At 45.4% G+C, this 19,370-nt stretch overlaps 2 protein-coding genes across 4 annotated transcripts in view; one reads left to right on the forward strand and one right to left on the reverse strand.

The window, feature by feature from the left end:
* The first annotated feature begins 6,197 nt into the window (after positions 1-6,197).
* Positions 6,198-10,935, forward strand: TNFRSF14 (TNF receptor superfamily member 14). The gene is made up of 8 exons (XM_040586725.1): positions 6,198-6,353; positions 6,565-6,670; positions 7,180-7,305; positions 7,880-8,035; positions 8,432-8,522; positions 9,058-9,215; positions 9,561-9,577; positions 10,194-10,935. Exons 1-8 carry the CDS (start codon positions 6,255-6,257, stop codon positions 10,299-10,301), a joined length of 861 nt encoding a protein of 286 aa, XP_040442659.1. The 5' UTR covers positions 6,198-6,254; the 3' UTR covers positions 10,302-10,935.
* A 3,691-nt stretch (positions 10,936-14,626) lies between these two features.
* The window catches only part of MMEL1 (membrane metalloendopeptidase like 1), a 39,962-nt gene continuing 35,218 nt past the window's right edge, over positions 14,627-19,370 (reverse strand). For all 3 annotated transcript variants that reach the window (XM_040586722.1, XM_040586723.1, XM_040586721.1), the window contains exons 22-23: positions 18,527-18,603; positions 14,627-18,112 (exon numbers count right to left, since the gene is read on the reverse strand). In XM_040586722.1, the coding sequence (XP_040442656.1) occupies positions 18,013-18,112; positions 18,527-18,603 (177 nt within the window). In that variant the 3' untranslated portion in view covers positions 14,627-18,012. The remainder of the gene's footprint in view (positions 18,113-18,526; positions 18,604-19,370) is intronic.

Below are 19,370 nucleotides of genomic sequence, written 5' to 3' on the forward strand. Positions count from 1 at the left end.
CAAAGGTGGCTGGTTTAAAGCTGCTTTGGGTATCAGTGTAGAAGGAGCAGATGCGCAGGTAGAGCAATGAGCTGCACTTCCTATATTTACCTGGCCTGAGATCAGAAAGGCAGTTTGAGGAGAAGGAGGAAATCTCTCTCGCTTAGGCTGCCTTGGCTTCCCTCAGCTTGTTTTGCTGTTACGTTGCTGCCTTGGGTAGCAGCGTGGCCGTCGGTAACGCTTCGTGCTGGTTTGGGCCCTCCTGAAAGCCAGGCCCTTGACTCAAGTTGGGGGAGCTGATCTCTCCCCTCAGCAATAAAGAGTTGTAGAGTAGAAAAAGGATTCCTGGAAAGCCGCCTTTCCTCATAGTAATTACTGAATTGCTAAACTCTGTGTTCCTAATATTAAAAAGTCTCTTAACTGTTATTTCAAGCATGATTTCTTCAGGAACTTCAGACTGGTCAGCAGGAATAGCCAAGATCCTCTTGGTTGCATGTCTCACACGGACAGCTTGCTTTCTTTCATGTGGAACATAAGCACTTACAGAAGAGCCATATGGGATTTAAAAACCCAAACAACAAACATCTGTACTCCATCACAACAGGAACATCCACGTGTGTCCCTGACTGGGGGAGCTTCCCTTCCTATGACAATAAACCAATCGTGATAATAAACGTAAGTTTGTGCAGGCATAAACCTTGGGTGAAAAACGTTATCCTCTGATGAAAAAAATACGATAGTTCTGCGGCTTACATACAAAGTTATGGGATGTTTTGGCTAGAGACATAATCCATGCTGTTAGCCAGAGATCACACATTGCTTGCTTACGCAGGTTTTTGTTTGTCTCTTGTTTTGACAAGGAATGATTTGTTCTGCCACATTTTATCACCGATTTGTCATACATACGCATTTTACTGCAATAAGGAATGTGGCGTCTGTGGTAGGAGATGCCATTAAGTGGCAGAGTCCCTATATGCTCTTTTACTCTGGAGTTCTTGGCAGTACCTTTGTAAAGCGATACCTTAATTTCATTTGAGGATTTGAGATGTTACTATAATGTAAATAGTAACACTAGTAATGACATGATGTTGTTACTGTTGTCCAGCAAGTGAATTGGCTTGCGATACAGAGAACTTGCTATATAAACTTCTAGAATTATGCAAAACGATTGTCAAAGTATTTAGAAGACTAAAAAGTTCTTACTGAAAAAAAATCTTTAGATACACAACTTTTTTTAATATTGCAGTAGGAAAAGCCTTTGCAAAGTTTACAAATGACATTGTAAATTTATTTTATTTTTTTTTTTTTTTTTAGCCACCAGGGGTCACAGTTACTGTAAAAACACTGTCCCCTTGGATGACTAAAACGTCAGTTTGAGCTGAATTTTTGGGTTTTTCATGTGTATGCTTCATGTGATTTTGTTTGCTTCATTTTAATGGCCAGGTATCAGATGTCAGTCAGTGCTGGAGACTTAATAAATCTTTTCCACCTCTCAGTTTCTGTGTATGACATTGTAATTGTTTATATGTGGACAGATGAATAGGGTAACTTGATGAAGCGTTAAATTGATGTAGAGAGGTTTGGTTTTTTTCCAGCGGTACTGGAGTAGAATTCTTTTTAAAATTTAGTTGTGGAATCTGGTGCAAAAGCTGCTTTCTATCACTTCTCTCACTAGTATATGAACTGTGTCTATAAAGGATAATTTAAGCAATTCCTTAAAGCTGTAAAACTCGGGACTTGCAGGTCTGTTGCTTCCTTTTACACTGAATGCTTCTGCCCACACAAAATGTTACTTGAAATTTTCAAGCTATAGTCCTTTTAAAAAGACACCGCTTACTACTGACACACACTTATATATTCTTTTTATTGATGTTTCCTAAAGCTAAAGCTTTAGAAACAAAGTTAGAAGGAACAACGAGTTTTCTCTGGCCAATGCCTTCAATATCACTTAAATCAGAGTAATTTCATTTCACTGCATGTACTAAGGAATATTAATTTTAATTCTGCCCACAATTTCCAGGTGGCTTATTTGGGTCTGTCAAGACACTGCAGCAGAAAAAAAACCCTGGCAAAACCCCCACCAAAACAAATAGGGGATGGAGCTTGAAAAATGTGCAGGATGACTGGACCATAAACCAGTATGCTATTGGATTTATGTAATGTTATAATGCTGTTTGGTTTGGGGTTTGTTTTTTTTAAAAGGGGTAGAATTTGATGTTGTCTGTGTTAATGTCTCTATAGCTGGTGAATGAATTCCTTGGTTTTCTCTGCTTGCACATGCAGCTTTTGTTTTACCTATTAAACTGTCTTTATCTCGACCCACGAGTTTTCTCACTTTTATCTTTCTGATTGTCTCCCCCATCCTGCCAAGGGGGAGCGAGCAAGCAGCTCAAAGGGTTCGAGATAACGACAGATTTGACTGGACTTGCTAGGTCAAATTTATAGCTGTCGTTGCTGTTTAGCTATTAATTGGCAGGCTCCTGTGCTTGCCATGGGGCTTGCTTTCCTTACTGCAAATTAAATCTTGTGCTCATTAGGGGCTGCTTTTTGCTTTTGCTGCTTGCTGTACCGCTGCACTGCTTATCATTGTACTCTGCTGTGCCTGGGCACATTCTGATAACAGCAGTGGCAATGCACCTGGGCTGGCAGCTGGCCAGGGCATCACTGCTCTTTCTGTGCTGCTGTACTGGCTGTATGCTGAAGAATTCAGAGATGACAGAAATGTTACAAGTCTTCCCACCACCAGATAAGCTTTGATCACAGCTTGTACCCTACCAGGCACAAAATATTTTGTCCGCGAGACATAAAGCTACAGGAAACTTGTCCTTAGAAGTTCCACTGCTCACAAGCATATTTGATCACAACAGGAAAGATACCTCTTTTCATTCTCAGATGGGCTGCATTACATCTATTGATATTTTTTCCCCCCCAGGAGAGATATTTGCACTTAAACAGCACAGATGCTATATTTCAGTCCAAAAAAGCAAACAGACTGATAAAATTATAAGCAGTTAAAAAAAAAAAACAAACAACCACCTGAAAACCTGAGAAGACTGCCTCTATCTTAACTTCCAGGCTCCCTAGATCTTCTACCAAAGATAACAAAACTAAGGAATCAGAAGGGCATACAGCTGTGGGATACCTTTGAGCATTACCTGTATACAAGGCACCTGCAAAGATAAATTCTGGACTAAGGATGCTGGTTCATGCACTAGTGTGTGCACCTGTGTGAAGGACAGGATAGTGGTGTGAAGGACAGGGAGGTCTTTGCCCTCCTCATAGTCGTAAAAGGCTTCTCTCAGGACTTACTCTTTCTTGCATCCTGTAAATCAGTAGTAAATCAGTTGAAGACAATAGCTACTGTCCTTCAGCTGTCCAGATCGGAGTTTCTGTACTTCAACAACCAGGAAAGTCCCTTTGCTTGAGAAGAACGAGGCACAATCAATCTGTGGCTGTTGGGAGACCGATGGAAGCTGGTATGAATCTACACCTGGCTTAGGGTTTTTGTATTCTGAAATGGTGATAGGGACGTGGGGGGAAAAAAACCAACCCAAACCTTGGCCTGCAGTCAGGGAGGCAAGTCAGGAATGACCTGATTACAGCAATACTGCTGAGCTAAATACATATTTCCCATCCAGCTATGAACTACACTTTTAAGTAGGATGGCTGCTTGGTTTTCCCAACTGCTAGGTCACAGTGGTAGACAGCACTACTGATTTCTTGGCTAAAAAATAAGTGCTGTATTAGTGCTGAATGCCGGCCACAGCCCGAGAGGTTTCTCACAGGGAAAATCCATTGCAAATGTGATAATACCAATGAATTTTGACTTGTCAAACGCATTCCGAGGCAAGGCAAGGCAAGCTCAGACCTTCCTGTCACATGCACAGCAGCTGTCCTTTGCCAGAGAATCGTGATCTGCCGTGTCAAGTGAAACCTGGAGCAGTGGAAAAGAAGTGGTGATGTGTAGGAAACTGAGGCAGCTGCCATACGGTAAAATCAGTTCATGTCAAGGGACTACCTGCGATCACTTCCCAGGGGAGAAAAGTAACTCTGTCTAGAAACCCTCAAGCTCTGTCACTATGGAAAAAGGAAGCTTGACATCCATATTTCACAAGTATACTTCCCTATTTTTGTGTCTGAGGGAGCTTTCACTTTCAGCTTGTCTATCCCAAATAGCTATAGAAGTTAGCATTATCACCTGAAAATAAGAGGAAATGTTGAGCAAACTACAGGCGTGGTGCACCATCAACGCAGGTTACAGGCAGGATTGACAGGGCCACGGTGTCACTAGGCTTGTGCTTAGTGTCCCAGATTGTCACACACGCTCTGTGTGCGTGCCAGAGCCAGCCATCCCCAGCACCTCCAAAGTCAGCGCTGGCATTACCTCTGTCTGACTCACTGCCGCAGCCTTTGGCAAGCCACCCCCCTCCGTCGCTGTACGCCGGCATACACACGCTGACACAGGGCAGCAGTGGCAGCGCCAACCCCAACACCTCCCTGCAAGAATCTGGGGCACGGAGAACTGGAACTAGCGCCATCCGTGACTTCCACCTGCTCATCAGAATGAATTCTAGCCTCAGCCGCTTCCCAACTGCCATTTCTTCATGGGTGCTCGTAGTGGGGTTGGGGGGAATGGGACCGAAAGGAGACGGAGCTCTTCTTCCAGCAGCGCTGCACGTCAGCGCCTGTTAAACCGGCTGGGGACTCCCAGTGTGCTTGCCCTGAAAGTTTAGCTGTCAGCAGAATTATGAAACACTAATAACAAGAGCTGGACCCCTCTTTAGCTGCCTTTGCTACGTAGGCACGTAAACCGACTTTTAACGGATGTGGGCTGAACACAGGATCCCTGACGCGTTCCAGCTGAGCTGTCCCTAGCTGGCGGGCGTCCTGGCAGAGGAGCAGGCGTGCGGTTCCCGTGTCTCGCTGGTCTGCTTTCCGCTTGCCAAAGGTACATCGCAGTTCTGAGCTCACTGAAGGCCTTAACAAACAAACAGCTCCTCTCTGCACCCTCTCACCCTGCTGCAAGAAACGCTGCCCGCCCATTTCAGAAACTAGTAAAGCATTGCCAGCTTTTTTTCTTCAAAAACAGAAAGGGGGAAACCTGCATTTATGTAAACTGCTTCCCTGTGGTATTCGAGGAACAGTGACCCATTTCAACATTTTAAGTATTTGTGACAACAGCTGTTTTTAAAATCTGCCAATGCTTTTGCTAATCCCAACATCTGCTGGGGGCTGGTGCCGACTCAAAGCCAGGCCCAGAACTGCCGCAGTGACGGAAAGCCATACCGCTGGCACAGGGGGAACCTGAGCTAAGTCTAACAGCGGACTTGGGCATTTTGCTTTTTGGTCAAATAATTTCTCTGCTGGGCATCCTCAGCCTCTTTTTCTTTTTTTTTTTTTTTTTTACAACGGTTGGTTGTTCTGTTTGCTCTTGTGTGTGCCTATGGACACGTTCTCATGAAGGAAGGGTGGCCCCCAGGCAGGGGCTGGGGTCATCACTGAGCTCCAGGCCCCCTCGGCCCCCTCGGCCGCCATCTTGTGGGGCAGGGGCCCTGCGCCGGGCTGCCCTGAACCTGCTCGGCCTCTCTCCCCCCCCCGCCGCCGCCTTGTGGGGCAGGGCGGGCAGCCCCCAGCCCTGCTCAGCCTCTGCCCCCGCCGCCATTCTGTGGGGCAGAGGCCCAGGGCCGGGCTGCCGCAGCGGTGGCTTCCCTTCCTCGGCCTTCCCTGCCTGGTCAAGTAATTTCTCTGCTGGGCAGCCTCAGCATCTTTTTCTTTTAATAGTTGGCTGTTTCTGGTTGCTTTTGCGTGTGCTTATGGACACGTTTTCGCGAAAGAAAGGTGGCCCTCGGGCAGGGGCTGGGGTGATCACTGAGCTCCCGGCCCCCTCAGCCTGCCGGGCTGCCACGTTGTGGGGCAGGGGCCCTGCGCCGGGCTGCCCCGGCCCTGCTTGCCCTCTCTTCCCCCTCGCCACCTTGTGAGGCAGCGGCGGGGGGCTGGGCAGCCCCAGCCCTACTCGCCCTCGCCCCCCGCCGCCATTCTGCTGAGCAAGGGCCCACAGCCGGGCTGCCCCGGCCGCGCTCGGCCTCCGTCCCCGCCGCTGCCGTTGTGTCGGGCGCAGGCCCAGCGCTGCGCTGCCGCCGCGGCTTCCCCTCCTCGCCCTTCCCTGCCGGGGCAGAGGTGATCCCGCTCAGCGCGGCTTTCGCTTTCATTTTCGTGTCGGCGGCGGGCGCGGCCGCGGGTCCGGCAGCCGCTGTGGGCCCGGGCCGGCCCCCTGCATGGGGCAGCGGCCCCGGGCTGCGCCGAACGCGGGGCGGCCGCTGAGGCGCCGCGGAGCCCCGCAGCTGCGGGAGCCTGCCCGGCGGACCATGCGCCTGGTGAGTGGGGCCGGTACGGCCGGGCCGCTCCCCGCTGCTTCTCCGCCCGGGGCGGCCTGGCGGGGCCGGGCTGGCCGGGGAGCGCCCCCCGCCCCGGCCCTGCGCGGAGGGCCGCTCGTCGGAAGCCCCTGTGCGAGACGGCGGTGTGTCGAGCGGCCGGCGTCCCGTAAACAGGCTGTGCAGCAGAAATCCCTTCTTGTATTGCCCCAAGGTTTTTGCCGTTGTGCTCGTCATGCAGCTGGACTGTGTGGAAGCCTTAGAATGTGGGCTGGGAGAATATCCCATAGGTGCAGAGTGCTGCCTCATGTGTGCTGCTGGTAGGTAACTGGACTGCTTGCTCTCCACGTCAGCTGCAGAGGAAAGCTCCTTCCCTCCTTCTGCAGCGGGTCATGAGGGTGACCCGCCTTCCCTCCTGCAGCCCGCTGCACCCTGACACCAGCCTTGCAACTAACCAAGTTGTGAGCATCATGCCTGAATGGCCTCTTGTGGCCCTCGCTCACGCCCCACACCCCCCTTGCAGCAGCACAGGGCCCCATCCCTTTCTTCGGACCCTCCAGAGTAGAAGCCAAAACCACCAGAATCTCTCTGCCCTGGTAGTCACTAACTTCACGGTTTCCAAGGTCTTTCATTTTGGGGCACAGTTTCCAAGGTCTTTCATTTTGGGTCCCGGTTTCTGTTTCAGGGTTATCTCTGCAGCCGCTATTAGCATATTTCTGAGGTCCTTGTAGTTTAGTAGTTACTGTTGGTTTAATGCCAGTGTCAGGCCCCGGCCACGTAAGCTTTGCTAACGGAGCCACTTCTCTGGGGGGTTGTTTCTGGTTTTTAGGACTTCGGGTTTTCAAGCACTGCACTGCAAATTCCAGCACCGTGTGTGTACCTTGTGTTGAGGATACATACACAGATCATCCCAATGGTTTAGAACACTGCAGGAAATGTAAACTGTGTGATAAAGGTAAGGAGGATGCTGAAGAACCAGGTTAAATGGATTTTTCATGCCTTTTGTGGATACATTCTCCCCTTCTTTCTTGCCTCATTTGCTTGATGAGTTGGTTAAGAGGATGAGCAGAGAGGCTTATGTCACTGTGCAGACCTCAGAATGCTGTCTCCTGGGTGATGGAAGGGAGAAACTTGGATCAATCTTCAGCTGGCACCACCGGAGGTTTGATCTGCAGCCTCTCGCTTAATGTTTAAAGGGTCCTTTAGATCGCAGCATGATGTCTAAAGAGTTGTCTTGGACTATCGGGATAAGGTAGACCTGAATGAGCTCCTGGTGGAGCTAATTTAAAGACATCTGAGTTGAGAGTATTTTGCTTTTGCCATGCAACGCTGAGGACAGATGTAAAGATGGTGTGTCTGTAAGGAATTGGGCTCTTTATATATCACAAAAGGAGTCGTCTTCACTAACCCTGTTAGTTCTGGTGCTCTTCACCAGTGCATCAAGGCAAGGCTAAATGTTTGCTTTTGGTTTTGTATCTGTTGATTGTACCCATGTAAATACTGTGGCTGCGCATGTGAATTTCTCTTAGGAGCCAACCTAGTGCCAGAAGTAGCATGTACCTATACGAAGAATACTGTGTGTGGCTGTCCGCCTGAGTATTTCTGCAGTTATTTGGGGAGTGAAGACTGTGAACTTTGTCAGCGCTACACTGTCTGCTTTCCTGGCAGTATGGTAAAAGAAAGGGGTAAGCCAACACGGCATCGGTAACACCAAGAGGAAAGTTTTCTTATGGGAAATGCCTTTGGAGCTCGATTTTGAGGAGTCTGGCTATCAGTTCATCCAGAAAAAAATCGGTGAAGGAACAATGTGAATGGATAGGGCCAGCACATACTAGGTATGGTGTATACTTGCCCGCTGTACTGACTGTGACACAGCTGAAAGCTTGCAGGATCCTTCAAGACCTAGATGCTGAGGTAGCTGATTAGCCAAGAAGCCTTTTTCCTGTGTGCAAAGAGAAGTGTGTGAGCTTTTGTCTGTATTGAAGTCTCTGCAGTAATCGCTTGGTCATTTGCAAAGAACACATTGAACTGAACCTTAGCCTTAGGTGCAGATAGAAATCCTGTTGTCTTCTCCCTTACAGGCACAAAGACCACTGACAATGTGTGTGAAGCCTGTCCTCCTGGAACCTCCTCAACAGCCAACATGTCTCACAGTTGTATACCATGGTCCAAGTAAGCAGATCTTACTGGGCATGGGGCTGCTTTCTTTAACTGCTGGGTCTGCATTTTGCAGCAGTTTTCTGCTTCCAGTAAGGCACTGAGCATGGAATCCTGTTCCTAGTCCCACTCTTTCTTGGGAACAGCGTAACTTCTTTCTTTATAAACTCGTTAACATGACAGATTTAGCCTTCAGCCTCTTGTTCGAACTTGCCACTGCACAGGAGACTCTCAGACAGCTCTAACAGAGCTGGATCTAGACCCATGAAGAGCAGTGCGCTCCTCTGGGTACCAGGGTTTCAGCTGACACATCCCTTAGCTATAGTGGAACGGGTGAGAGTTTGCTTCTGAGGAGAATCAGTTTGCATTTACAAGCATTAAAAAAAAAAAGAGGTGAAAGTCAGGTCCTTCTTGGGTTACCCACTGAGTCAGAAAGACCTTTGTGAATGCCCCTGGGTGCGGAGGTGGGGTGTTAAAAACAGTACAGCAGTTCCCCTGCAAGGTCTGCTGACAGGTTCTAAGAACACAATTATTTCTTTTCTCACATCAGACTTAAGAAGAACGGCTGGGTACAGGGAGAGAACGGGAATTCTTCCTCAGCTTCCTCCGTTACAGTAATTGTTTGTTCTGTTGTCGTTGCCGTGCTAGTTATTGCAGTTGGTCTTACATCTATCTGGAAATGGAGGAAAAGGAAAAATTATGTGCCACGTAAGTACAAGTAGCATGTGTATAAAGGGGTGGTTTTGTAACAGTATTCTGAAGAATGGTCTTTGATTCACTAGATGTTGAGCTGAAAACTTAACAGCCAATTAGATATCTGTGAACTGTATCATCATCACAACAGGTTAACTATGGCACACAGAAATTTCTACATTTTTGCATGCCACAGTTAACCTGTTGTGATGGTGCCTCCCTTAGGGGATGTGCCTATGCAGGCTCACTGCTGAACTGCTCCTACATACGTGTAAGAACATGGTAACGTGGTTAGAAAAATGTGTGAGTATAAAGTTCACCTTACTGCATTTTGATGGGACTGTTTCCTTTTCTTTGCAGCGGTGCAGGAATCAAGGGTGAGTCTCTTTCTCTCTCTTGTTTTGGGTTTTTTGTTTTTTGGGGTTCTTTTTGGTAATATGTTGAAATCTGAAGTAAGTTTTTTTGTTTGGTGTTTGTACATGCTGTGTGTTTGATGGGCTGAGTGCGTACTGGAGCAGCTCATCGATAGCGGGAGTGTCTCTGAGTTCCAGAATCCCCAAGATTATGCAGTGTAAACTCATTTTGTGCAGTTCTCATTAGGAGACTTTGAAGCTAGTCACAGGGCTGTTGTTATCTCCTGAAATTGTCTAAGAATGAATATTGAAGGGGTTTTAGGAGATGGACTTATACTAAAAAATACGAGTCCATCTTATGGAACTGTGTTTATCTCTCCATCCTACAGTATTATGTATCCCCTGAAAGTTGCTGTTAGTGATGTGCAAGAACTGGTATCTGTGCAGGCAGCGATGCATTTCATAGGAAAAACATTGAATGGACTGTATAATTTGTGCTTCTGATTGGAGAGGGGACCTACAGCAGCTCTTGCTCTTAAGGAAGAAGCCAAAGTCTGGCTGTTAGCAGTGAAAATCACAGGCATTTGCTAATAAACACTGACTCTTCATACTCTCTGTTTTCCTTTGACATGTTTTAAAGAGTGAACAGCAGAGTCAGGCTTTGATACTAACCGTGGAGCATACGGATCAAACAACTGTTCCTGTGCAGGAAACTGGTGCTGGGCCTGAAGAAACCAGTATTGAATAGCCGTTTTTATTTGAACTATTGTAAACAGTGGAGATCTGCTCCTAAAACCAACCACAAAAAAAATAACCCCAAACCCAAACCACCCTAACAAACAAAACCCAACATTTTTTCCAAGTATTCACGGAGAAGACAGCTTGAAAATGAAAAGAAGGATCTGCAAAGGAGGATCTTCTGAAGCATCAAAGTTTGAAAATAGCTGATTCATCGAGGTGTTGGTCAGTATCGTCAAAGGCTGCAAAGCTCTTTCCTTTTACATTCCCACTTCATGGAGCGGTGGCCTGTATGGTGTGCCTGGAGTTTCTTTCTTAGCAGCTTGGACAGTTATCACTTGGTATGCATGTCATTCTTCCAAGATATATTTGTTGGTGGAAAGAAACAGCTTTGTTTCATTTTAAAAATGAATTTAAAAATTCCGCATAACTAATATATAACACATTTTCTAAATGCATTTTGTACAGATTTTTCCTTTTTATAATGAAGGGAAGGGAATCTTGTGCAGCAAGAAACATGTAGCATTTAGTGAATGACACACACACGTCTTTTGCTCTGCTCTAATCTCTGATCATGTGTTACAACAAAGAAAGTTCTGGTCCTACGGGGACATTATGTCTAGAAATAAAATAATGAAAATACATTCTCTCTGTAAAAGGAGTTTCTTTGCCTGAGGAAGGAAAAACACTGAGTTACTTGGCTGTTGGCATTATCTGGACGAAAAGCGTTATTCTTAAAGAGCATCATGGTGGACGTAGATTTTTGAGGAGGGATTTGGTGAGGGTAGTAATGAGGTGAAGAACTGTATAAAAAATGAGATGTGGAAGAAGATGGAGAAGGCACGTGGTGCTTGCAGTGGGACAGCTGGGAGGGGGTGCTGGGGCTGCTGGGGCTGCTGGAGTGAGCAGATACCGAGATGTACTGTGAAAGCATCAGTGTCGGGGTGAGAGGCCTGTTTCACACAAGGTGCAGAGGGAGCTGTGAGTGTGTAGATGTGGCTTTTGCTCTGTTTTTGAAGTTGGAGACTGATGTGTCACCAGGTGGCAGCATGGGAGAAGGAAAGACTTCATTTTCCTCATTCTGAATCCTTCTTTTGCCAAGTACGTGATAAAGCTGCTCTGATGCATAATTACCTACGAGTCTGGAATCAGATCTGCAGCAAAACATCTCTGGGTACAGAATTTTCCACTAGGCTAAAGTATTTTCTGTAGGACTTGCTCACTTCTGTCCCGTTACATGGATTTGTCCACTATCTTAGTTACCAATTAAGGTGCTCTGTTGTGGTTGGGGGTGAGGGGTGTTGCAGGGGGTTAAAGTGGAGGCTGTTGGCCAGAGTCTCTGACTGACACAGGTGGACATCTGATACAGAACTTAGCCTGGAAGCAACTGCAAAGGACTCACTGTCTGACAGCTGTGTTGTTTAGGGTAGGACGGTATGTGTGTGGAGAATATGTCAGGTCTGAAAGCTCTGCAGATTATGAATATGCATCTTGTTCCTTCTTGGAGTGCGTGTCCTGTTTCAGTAGTGAAAGCTCTGGATTATTGGGAATGCCTGTAAAAAATTTTTACTGACCTTGCTTTGAGGACAAAGGGTTTCATTCTGACCTAACACTAAATACGTCACTCACTTGTGCAGGTAGAGAAAAAGATGGGCTTGTACAGGCTCCCGAGGTGACTCTGTTCCTTTGAAAATAGCTGAAAAGTCATCACAAGTGCTGAAGAAAGTACAAAACCTCAGGTAGGGGCAGGGGTTGCTTGTAGCTGCAGTTCCCATCCTGATTTGGAATGGGGCAACCAGTTGTAGTTTAAACTTCACCTGGTCATGGGATAAATGAAAATCAGTGTCTTGGGAGCACAGCAAATGGTCCCCCTGCTACAGACATTGGGTCTCAAACAGAGAACGCTTGTAAAGCTGTGTTCTGTCACTGCCACCGGTGTTCACAAACTGAGTGTGTGGCTGATGCCACCGGCAGCGTAACACCAGCTGCCGGGCAGCCCAGCAGAACGGCCGGGCAGTGGGCTGACTGGTTGTACCACGCGACGCTAACAAGCTGTGCTGGAAAATGTTACTTGACAGGCTGAAGGTTTTTGAAGCTCAATCTGGTCAGGACCTGGATCTTCCTGGAAAGGTATTGTCATCTCTGCTCTGAGCTTTGAATCGGCAGTTGCGTTAGACCTGGATGGAAGGGGAGCTTACAGGTGGCACAGACAGAAGCCAAGCGCACAGTAACAGACCCTGCTTATAAAGCCACGATCTTAATTTTAAAGTCCTCTGCATTTATCTCTTTGTAGGTGTTCACTCACTGATAGGCTAAGGTCAGTGACACTCCACTGCTGCCTCTGCCCTCAACTTGAATTGTTTCTTACTTGTGGTAGTGCATTGCTTCTGCTGTGACCCTTGTGCGTACGGTTATGGAAAAGTACCGCGGTGGTTAACAGGGAGTGCCACGTCCTGGTTGTTCTGAGCCTCTCCCCGATCTCTGTCCTTGCTCCGTCAAGGTCATTGGTAGCCGGTGTGATGTAGGGGGCTGTAACTGGCGAGGGGAGATGTGAATGCAGTAGGGGTAAAATGGGATGTGTGGGACCGTAAGGGAGGTTGCAGCTTATGCACTTGCGTTGTGCTGGCACAGACACAAAGCGACAGATGGAAAGAGTCTTCTGCAGGTGGGAGGCGTAATAAACTTACATGAAAAAACGAAGTAACTTCCATGTGCTGTAATAATAACTTGGAATAAAACCTCCCAGGCACATTTTAATTATCCCTTTAGCAGTTGCATGTGCCAGAACTTCTAATGGCACATCTCCAGAGCTTAATGATTTTGCAGAGTTATTAAACTGTCAGCCATGTGAACCTCCTCCACCTGACCTCTGCATGGTTGTGTGCTGTTTCCCTTGGCATATATATGCTGTTGTCACCTTGCTGAGTACCCTCACGGTAGGCAGTGACTGCCTGGCAATCTAGGATCAGACAGATTCACAGTCCCTTTACTAAGACTTCTGTGAATAAATATAAAAGAATGCAATTCGCAAGGCCAAAACTGTCCTATGAGCATGGTAACCGAGAACAATAACTTGCACTTTTAGAGAAGGATTATACGCAGATCTGTTATCTGTAGCGTACACGCTAAGTTAATATTATCATAATATTTGTAGTACACCTGTAGTAGTTACAGACCAAATAAAACAGTTAATAGCGCTGTATTACTGGTCACAGCTTTGGTTGACTCTTCTGTAATCTCATGCTTTTGTGCTTGTGCATAACTCTGACCTGTCTCCCGAGCAAGGGACCTTTCCAGCATGCTGGAAACGTGCTGGGCTCTGTACCCTCTCCCCAGCCGTAATTACCTCTGTGTTTCTTACAGTGCAATGAAGAGGTCCACATGGGAGAGCAAACAACAGGAGCGTGAAACATCTAAGCACAAATGAAGCTGGCAAGGATTGTCTTTGTTCTGTTACTCCCTATGTGCAGTAAACTCGCCTTTTTGTATTAGTAGTCTTGTGTGACAGCTGGACCACTGCAATTTTGAGTAAGTGTTACGTGTAAAAGATACCGTGCCAGATTCTAGCCTTGGGTTTGTGATACTGTTCATATTAGCAATCAATAGTTTGTGGTATTTCTTTTTTTTCCCCTTCATATATCGCCTCTTGGATTTTACATTTAAAAGTTCCTCCTCAAATTTGCTTCTTTTTTCTGATATTCTGATGCTGAAAGATGTAGGCTACCTCATTTTTCTGTCCCTAAAGAAGAATTCCAGGTGAATTTACCCTGAGGTACTGTTCCTGCCGGCTTAATAGACAAGTTAAACTATTGAACAGTGAGGTATTTAAAATGTCACTCTCTTCTTAATTGACCCTAGCATAAAAACATTTTCACAATGGCAGACAAACCTGCCTGAATGTGTGAAATCTGTGATCGTCAGGCTAATCGAGACCTAACTGTGAGGGTGAGGCTCTGAGCAGAAGCTGGCAAAAGGAATTGTATGTTCACAGCGTAGCAGGACTCCCCTGAGGAGTCCTAGAGTAACTCCTTGTTCTCAGAACAAGTTGAGAAAATAGGTGTCTGGTACTGTGATATGTAGGGGGCAAATATTAAAGGCAAGTCAGGCCAGGACGCTTTCCTTGGAGGGTCTGTGGCACTGTAAACACCTGGCTTGTAAAGGCATGTGAAGACAGAGGAAAGAAAGGCGCTTTGGCCACCTTCGCTGACTGGAAGTGCTACATCAAAGTATTGGTCACACAGGGGAAAAAGTTTTTATTACCTGACTATGGAATTTAGCTTTACTGTACGCATGTAATCTGGCATGGAAAACCTGAGCAAGTGAAGATGGACAAAATGCAGTTAAATACAGTTTATTTTGCCTGCCACCATACATGAATAATTAAATCACAAAAGCTGATTTATCAGAGCACTTGACTGTCTTGTAGCCAGTCATTCAATGTTAAAACAAATGAAAATCCTTCCAATAGGGAACAGTAGTCAAATGATCTTTCTATGAACACCCGTTTTAGATGTGATGAGAAAGGTGAACCTAACTTAATGGCCGCAACAAAGCTTGGACAGCACTTCGTACTAAGGAGGTTCTAGATCACGTCACTTTTTATAAAGAGCAATTTAGATAATTAAAAGTCCCTGGTCTATTACATGTATGATCTGATCCAGGAGCAAATACAAACCTAGTCGGTATGACAGTGGGTTTTAACAAGGCATGGGACATGAGCATTTGGTTAATTCAAGAGCAAAAACTCTCTTAAAAGTGAATAAAACCCAGAAGCAAATGTAATTAGACTTGGCTTCAACATCCAGTTGCAGACACCTTAAAGCACTGTTCCTATGCAGAACCTGGGCTTCGTAATTCTCATGATTGTGATCTGTTGGCCTTTACCTCTAATGATGGTAGGCAGAAGGCAGTACAGTAGGCATGAAGCCTTTCAGGACATCCGAATCTCACCGATCTGCTGCTACATCTGTAATCTAACTACATGGTTCTAGTCCTGGATGGAGCCAAAAGCTCATGGTTAGTCATAGTTTGAGTGGAACCTTCATTAACATCTAAATTAGTTCCTGTCCATCTGTGTTTTATACAGAATCTATGTTACCTCCTAACTAGCTTTAACTTGAATCCTCCTTGTTAAAGTCGCATCGATAATTTACTGCAATATCAGATGAAATTGCTTCTGTTGTGTTTTAGTAGCGTTATTAAGCCTGACTCAAAGGTGCTGGTGTTCAGCATCAGAAAGGAACTTCCTGAGACGGACAAGCGTCCAGTGCAGCAATACTGCTGTGCGTGTGTGTGTGTGTAGTCTAAAGTACCGCAGCTCTGGGGTGATGTGCAGGCACACACAGCACCTCAGCCCGCGCTCCAGCAGGGAATAAGCATCTCTTTACACGTCTCCGTAGAACCGAAAGTTTTAACAGCTGAAGCACTTCAAATTGTGTGGAGGCATGAGCGTGACACGTACGTGCCCGGTTCCCTACCTCCATATTTTCCTTTAAGAGCTTTTAAGTCACTTAAACAGGACCTTGATCCTAGTGTAGAATATTGTAACTTTTTTTTTTTTTTTTTAAAGGGCTTTTGGAGCTCGGTAGTGCACTCTCCTATTCATCGGGTTTTGTTGTTTTTTTAGTGTGGGTCAATCCTAAGTTTTTCAGGCATATGTGAATCCAACAATTCCCATCTGAAAAAAAAAAATCCTTTTCTCCCAATTAATCTGCCTCAAATCGGGATCTTTGTTAGAATTAAATGTTGTCGAGTGCCATTCTCTACAGGTAACAGACAGAGCTGAAATAAACACAAAACCAAAACATAACTGGGGCTGCATTCCCTGGCAGAGGTCTGGATACACAGGCGTCTGAGATGCTGCCCAGAAAACAATCCGATGGGAAACACCTTTTCTATGAACTGTGTTGAAAGCCACATTCTGTGCTTCCTGTGATATTTGTTTATTCACTTTATTTTTGTATATAAGTATGGTATTCACTTTAAGGCACAGCAACCTTCCTGGTAGGTGCTGAAGAGTGTTCTTAGTCTTTTGAAAAGATGTTAAATAAATAAACTTGCAACTAAACCCTCTTAGTACTTTCCCTTCTGTACTCAACTCTCAAAACTTTGAAGGGCAGAGAAGAGTGGTAGATCCCTGAGGCAGCACCGATTCTCTGAGCAAGTTAGCTTCCAAAATGACTTTTAGGATGGAAATAACATGTAATTGAACTATATATTCTCAGCTGCAGTAAAAGTGGCAATTCACCTGCAGGCTGATTTCACTTCAGCAGGTAAAATTCATGCAAAAATCAGGAGGGTTTCATTCCGTGATTTAGCCAGCTCTTACTGTCAAATGGCCAGAGCAATTCCGTGGGTCATCTCTTCTGGCAAAGCTGCTTCTGTTAAGTGATTTTCATTTCCTTCCCCGTTCTCTAGATAATCAAACCTTTTGCTAGTGGCGTGCTGAAATCTGTGAATCAAATGAATAGTGTGATTTGGCACTTGGTAAGCTAAGCACTAGGCGTTACTGTCTTGCTTTCCAGTGATTTCTATGCTAGAAAGAAGAGCATTTGATGGAAGAGTATTTAAAATTCACTATTAAGTGTTGGCAGTTTAAAATATTATCACTGTATTAGAATACTTACTGAGGGAAGCCACCCAAAACTCTCTATAGTAAAATGTGTGCTGAATTGGCTACCGTGTTTTTGGGTTTGTTTGGTTGGGGTTTTTTTTTTTTGTTGTTTTTGTTTTTTAATTAAAAATTAATACTTGTTACATTTTCAAGTGTAAATACTGAAAAATAGCCTATGGCAAAATGAAAAGGCACAGGATTAAAAACAGCGTAATTGTTTCCATAGATACATGTTTGCTCTTAGACAAAAAGTATTTTATACACTTTCTACAAGAATAAGCATAATTTTAAATATATCTCTGAAGGGGTGGGGTGGGGTGGTGCGGGTGGGCTGTAATTTTAACCATAACAACAGAATTTGTACTCCTAAACATGGGATCTTTCTATCTAGTCATACATCACTTTAAGGTCATGTTACAGTTGTTCTTTGGAGCGGAGGAACTCGAGTGCAATAGGAGAGCGCAGCTTGGCATGAAGTTAGCAGCTGGCAGGCATCTTAACGTATAGCTCACTTGGTAACGTAGCAAGACAAATAGCAATTCCTTACAACAAAAGCAGTAATCGAAGTGCAAGTATACGGACAGCATGAGAGTTTAAGCTAGCTCTAACCTGAATTGGGGAAGAATGCACCAGAAACTGAATCAGAACACTGGAAAACAGTTCACTGAGAACAGCTCCAACAGGTTCACAGAGTCTCAGAAGATGTAGTTGTAAGACATATTAAAATTATTGTTCTTTTCTGAAAAATAGAGATATGGTTGTTGTTGGTTTTGTTTTGGTTTTTTTTTTTTTATTATTATTTAAGAATTAAGTCTTTGTAACCCTGATGCAGTGTCTTAATAACAGTCAGGATGTCATTTGAAACAGTCGTTTCTGTTGTGGAGCGCACGGTGGCTTTCAGCACAGTGACACAGTCAGTCACTGAGATACCTGGGTACTTCCCAGCGGAACTGTAAGAGCTGGAGTGCTGGAGCTCCCTTGATCGTTACTACAGTAGCTGCACCGTTAGCCTTGGCTGTGACTGAGTGGGAGAACAGCAGGCACATTGCTGGCAAGAACTGTTTGTTGTGTCACCAGTCTGTGTCATTCTCGCCAGTGTTCTTTTTGGTTACCACACTCTGCACTTCTCTGCAGGATGCATGGCTGTGCCTTTTTTACAGTGGAACACCTCTGAGAATGCTTCAAAGTTCTGCAAAGATCCCATCACCCTAAACAAAGAGAAGGAACTTATTTACATGGATACACTGCTTGGAGGGTCTTGCTCTGGAAAACAGAAAGCCATGTCCATAAAGTGATTTAGAGTCTTGTAACTCAAATACAGTCTCAAAACACAGGATACTTTATGCAAGAAAAACATGGCTCATATGACTAATGAAATGCCAGAACAAACAGAGTGGGTCTGGGTTCTGGTCCGTCCTCTACCGATGGGCAAATTCACCAGGCCAGGTAATGGCACGCGCTCCTCAGCAGTGTCCTGCAAGCCATGGGAGACCTGCCGAAGGTTGGCCTCGGTTCATCCCATCTCCTAGAACGCATCTGCCAGCAACGCGCCACTCTCTCCTTTTGTGCAATGGGTCGAACCAAGTAAGTTACCAATTCGTAAATCCGTTAGTAAAACCCACCTGTATTTCAGAGGACTGTGAACGTCTGTCTTAATTGACTGGCTAGCGTATTCTGGTCTGTAGGAACCACACCAAACCTAGACAAGCGGGATTAATAATTAGTGTGTGAGTATTAAAGGGAATTCAGTTTGGGGAGCTTCTGACTTTTTTTCAAAGTTTTTCCTAAAAGCCATCCCAGTTTGTTACAATACAGTTGGAGTATGTTTTGTAAAGAAGACTGAATAGATACAAATATTTACTCATTAGTTTTTGTTTTATCAGGTTCTTGGATCAAGATCTGATGCTTGATTCCATGTATTTCCTAAAACAGATGAGCTGAACTCCGAGAGTCTGAGGCACAGTTCCTTCATCCAGGCTGAAGGGTGAAATTCAATTCATCAAATTTACTGTTTCTGCATTGTGATAAAGTGGTATAGAGGAAAATCAGTGGAATCTGGGGCAACATCTGTGATCTGAATACGTATCCCTATTTCAGGGCTGCTGGCCTGGTATTTCCGAGGCATTGTTTTCTCCAGCACATGTTAAAAACGGACGAAACCCTGCCTGTGTCTAAAGCAAAAGCAGTTTTCTCATAGATGTTAGTGGAACCAATACTGACCTGAAATGGCAAGCTCTGGAAAGGCGTTGTCCCCACCAGTTGTTGTCTGACGCCTTTTTGTGGGTAGATGCCCTGTTTCTCTGTATCCTCACCCCAGGAGGTTTCAGTAGTGCCCTCAGAGAAATTACTGAAAATTCTTTCTGCTAATCACTAAACCATCTTTTTCACGTCTGCCTTGAGGACCTTTTGAGGAGCGCGGTGGTGACTCGCTGGCCCAGGGGAGCTTGGGACTGGTGTCTCTAACCT

This window comes from Falco naumanni, chromosome 3, assembly GCF_017639655.2.
Source record: "Falco naumanni isolate bFalNau1 chromosome 3, bFalNau1.pat, whole genome shotgun sequence".
NCBI lineage: Eukaryota > Metazoa > Chordata > Aves > Falconiformes > Falconidae > Falco > Falco naumanni.

Excerpts from the sequence above, each read along its gene's own strand:
- TNFRSF14 (XM_040586725.1), top strand. The coding sequence starts at position 6,255 with ATGGGGCAGCGGCCCCGGGCTGCGCCGAACGCGGGGCGGCCGCTGAGG. Across the intron at positions 6,671-7,179 it reads CTGCCTCATGTGTGCTGCTG|GACTTCGGGTTTTCAAGCAC; the intron begins GTAGGTAACTGG and ends TCTGGTTTTTAG. Across the intron at positions 8,523-9,057 it reads AGTTGTATACCATGGTCCAA|ACTTAAGAAGAACGGCTGGG; the intron begins GTAAGCAGATCT and ends TTCTCACATCAG.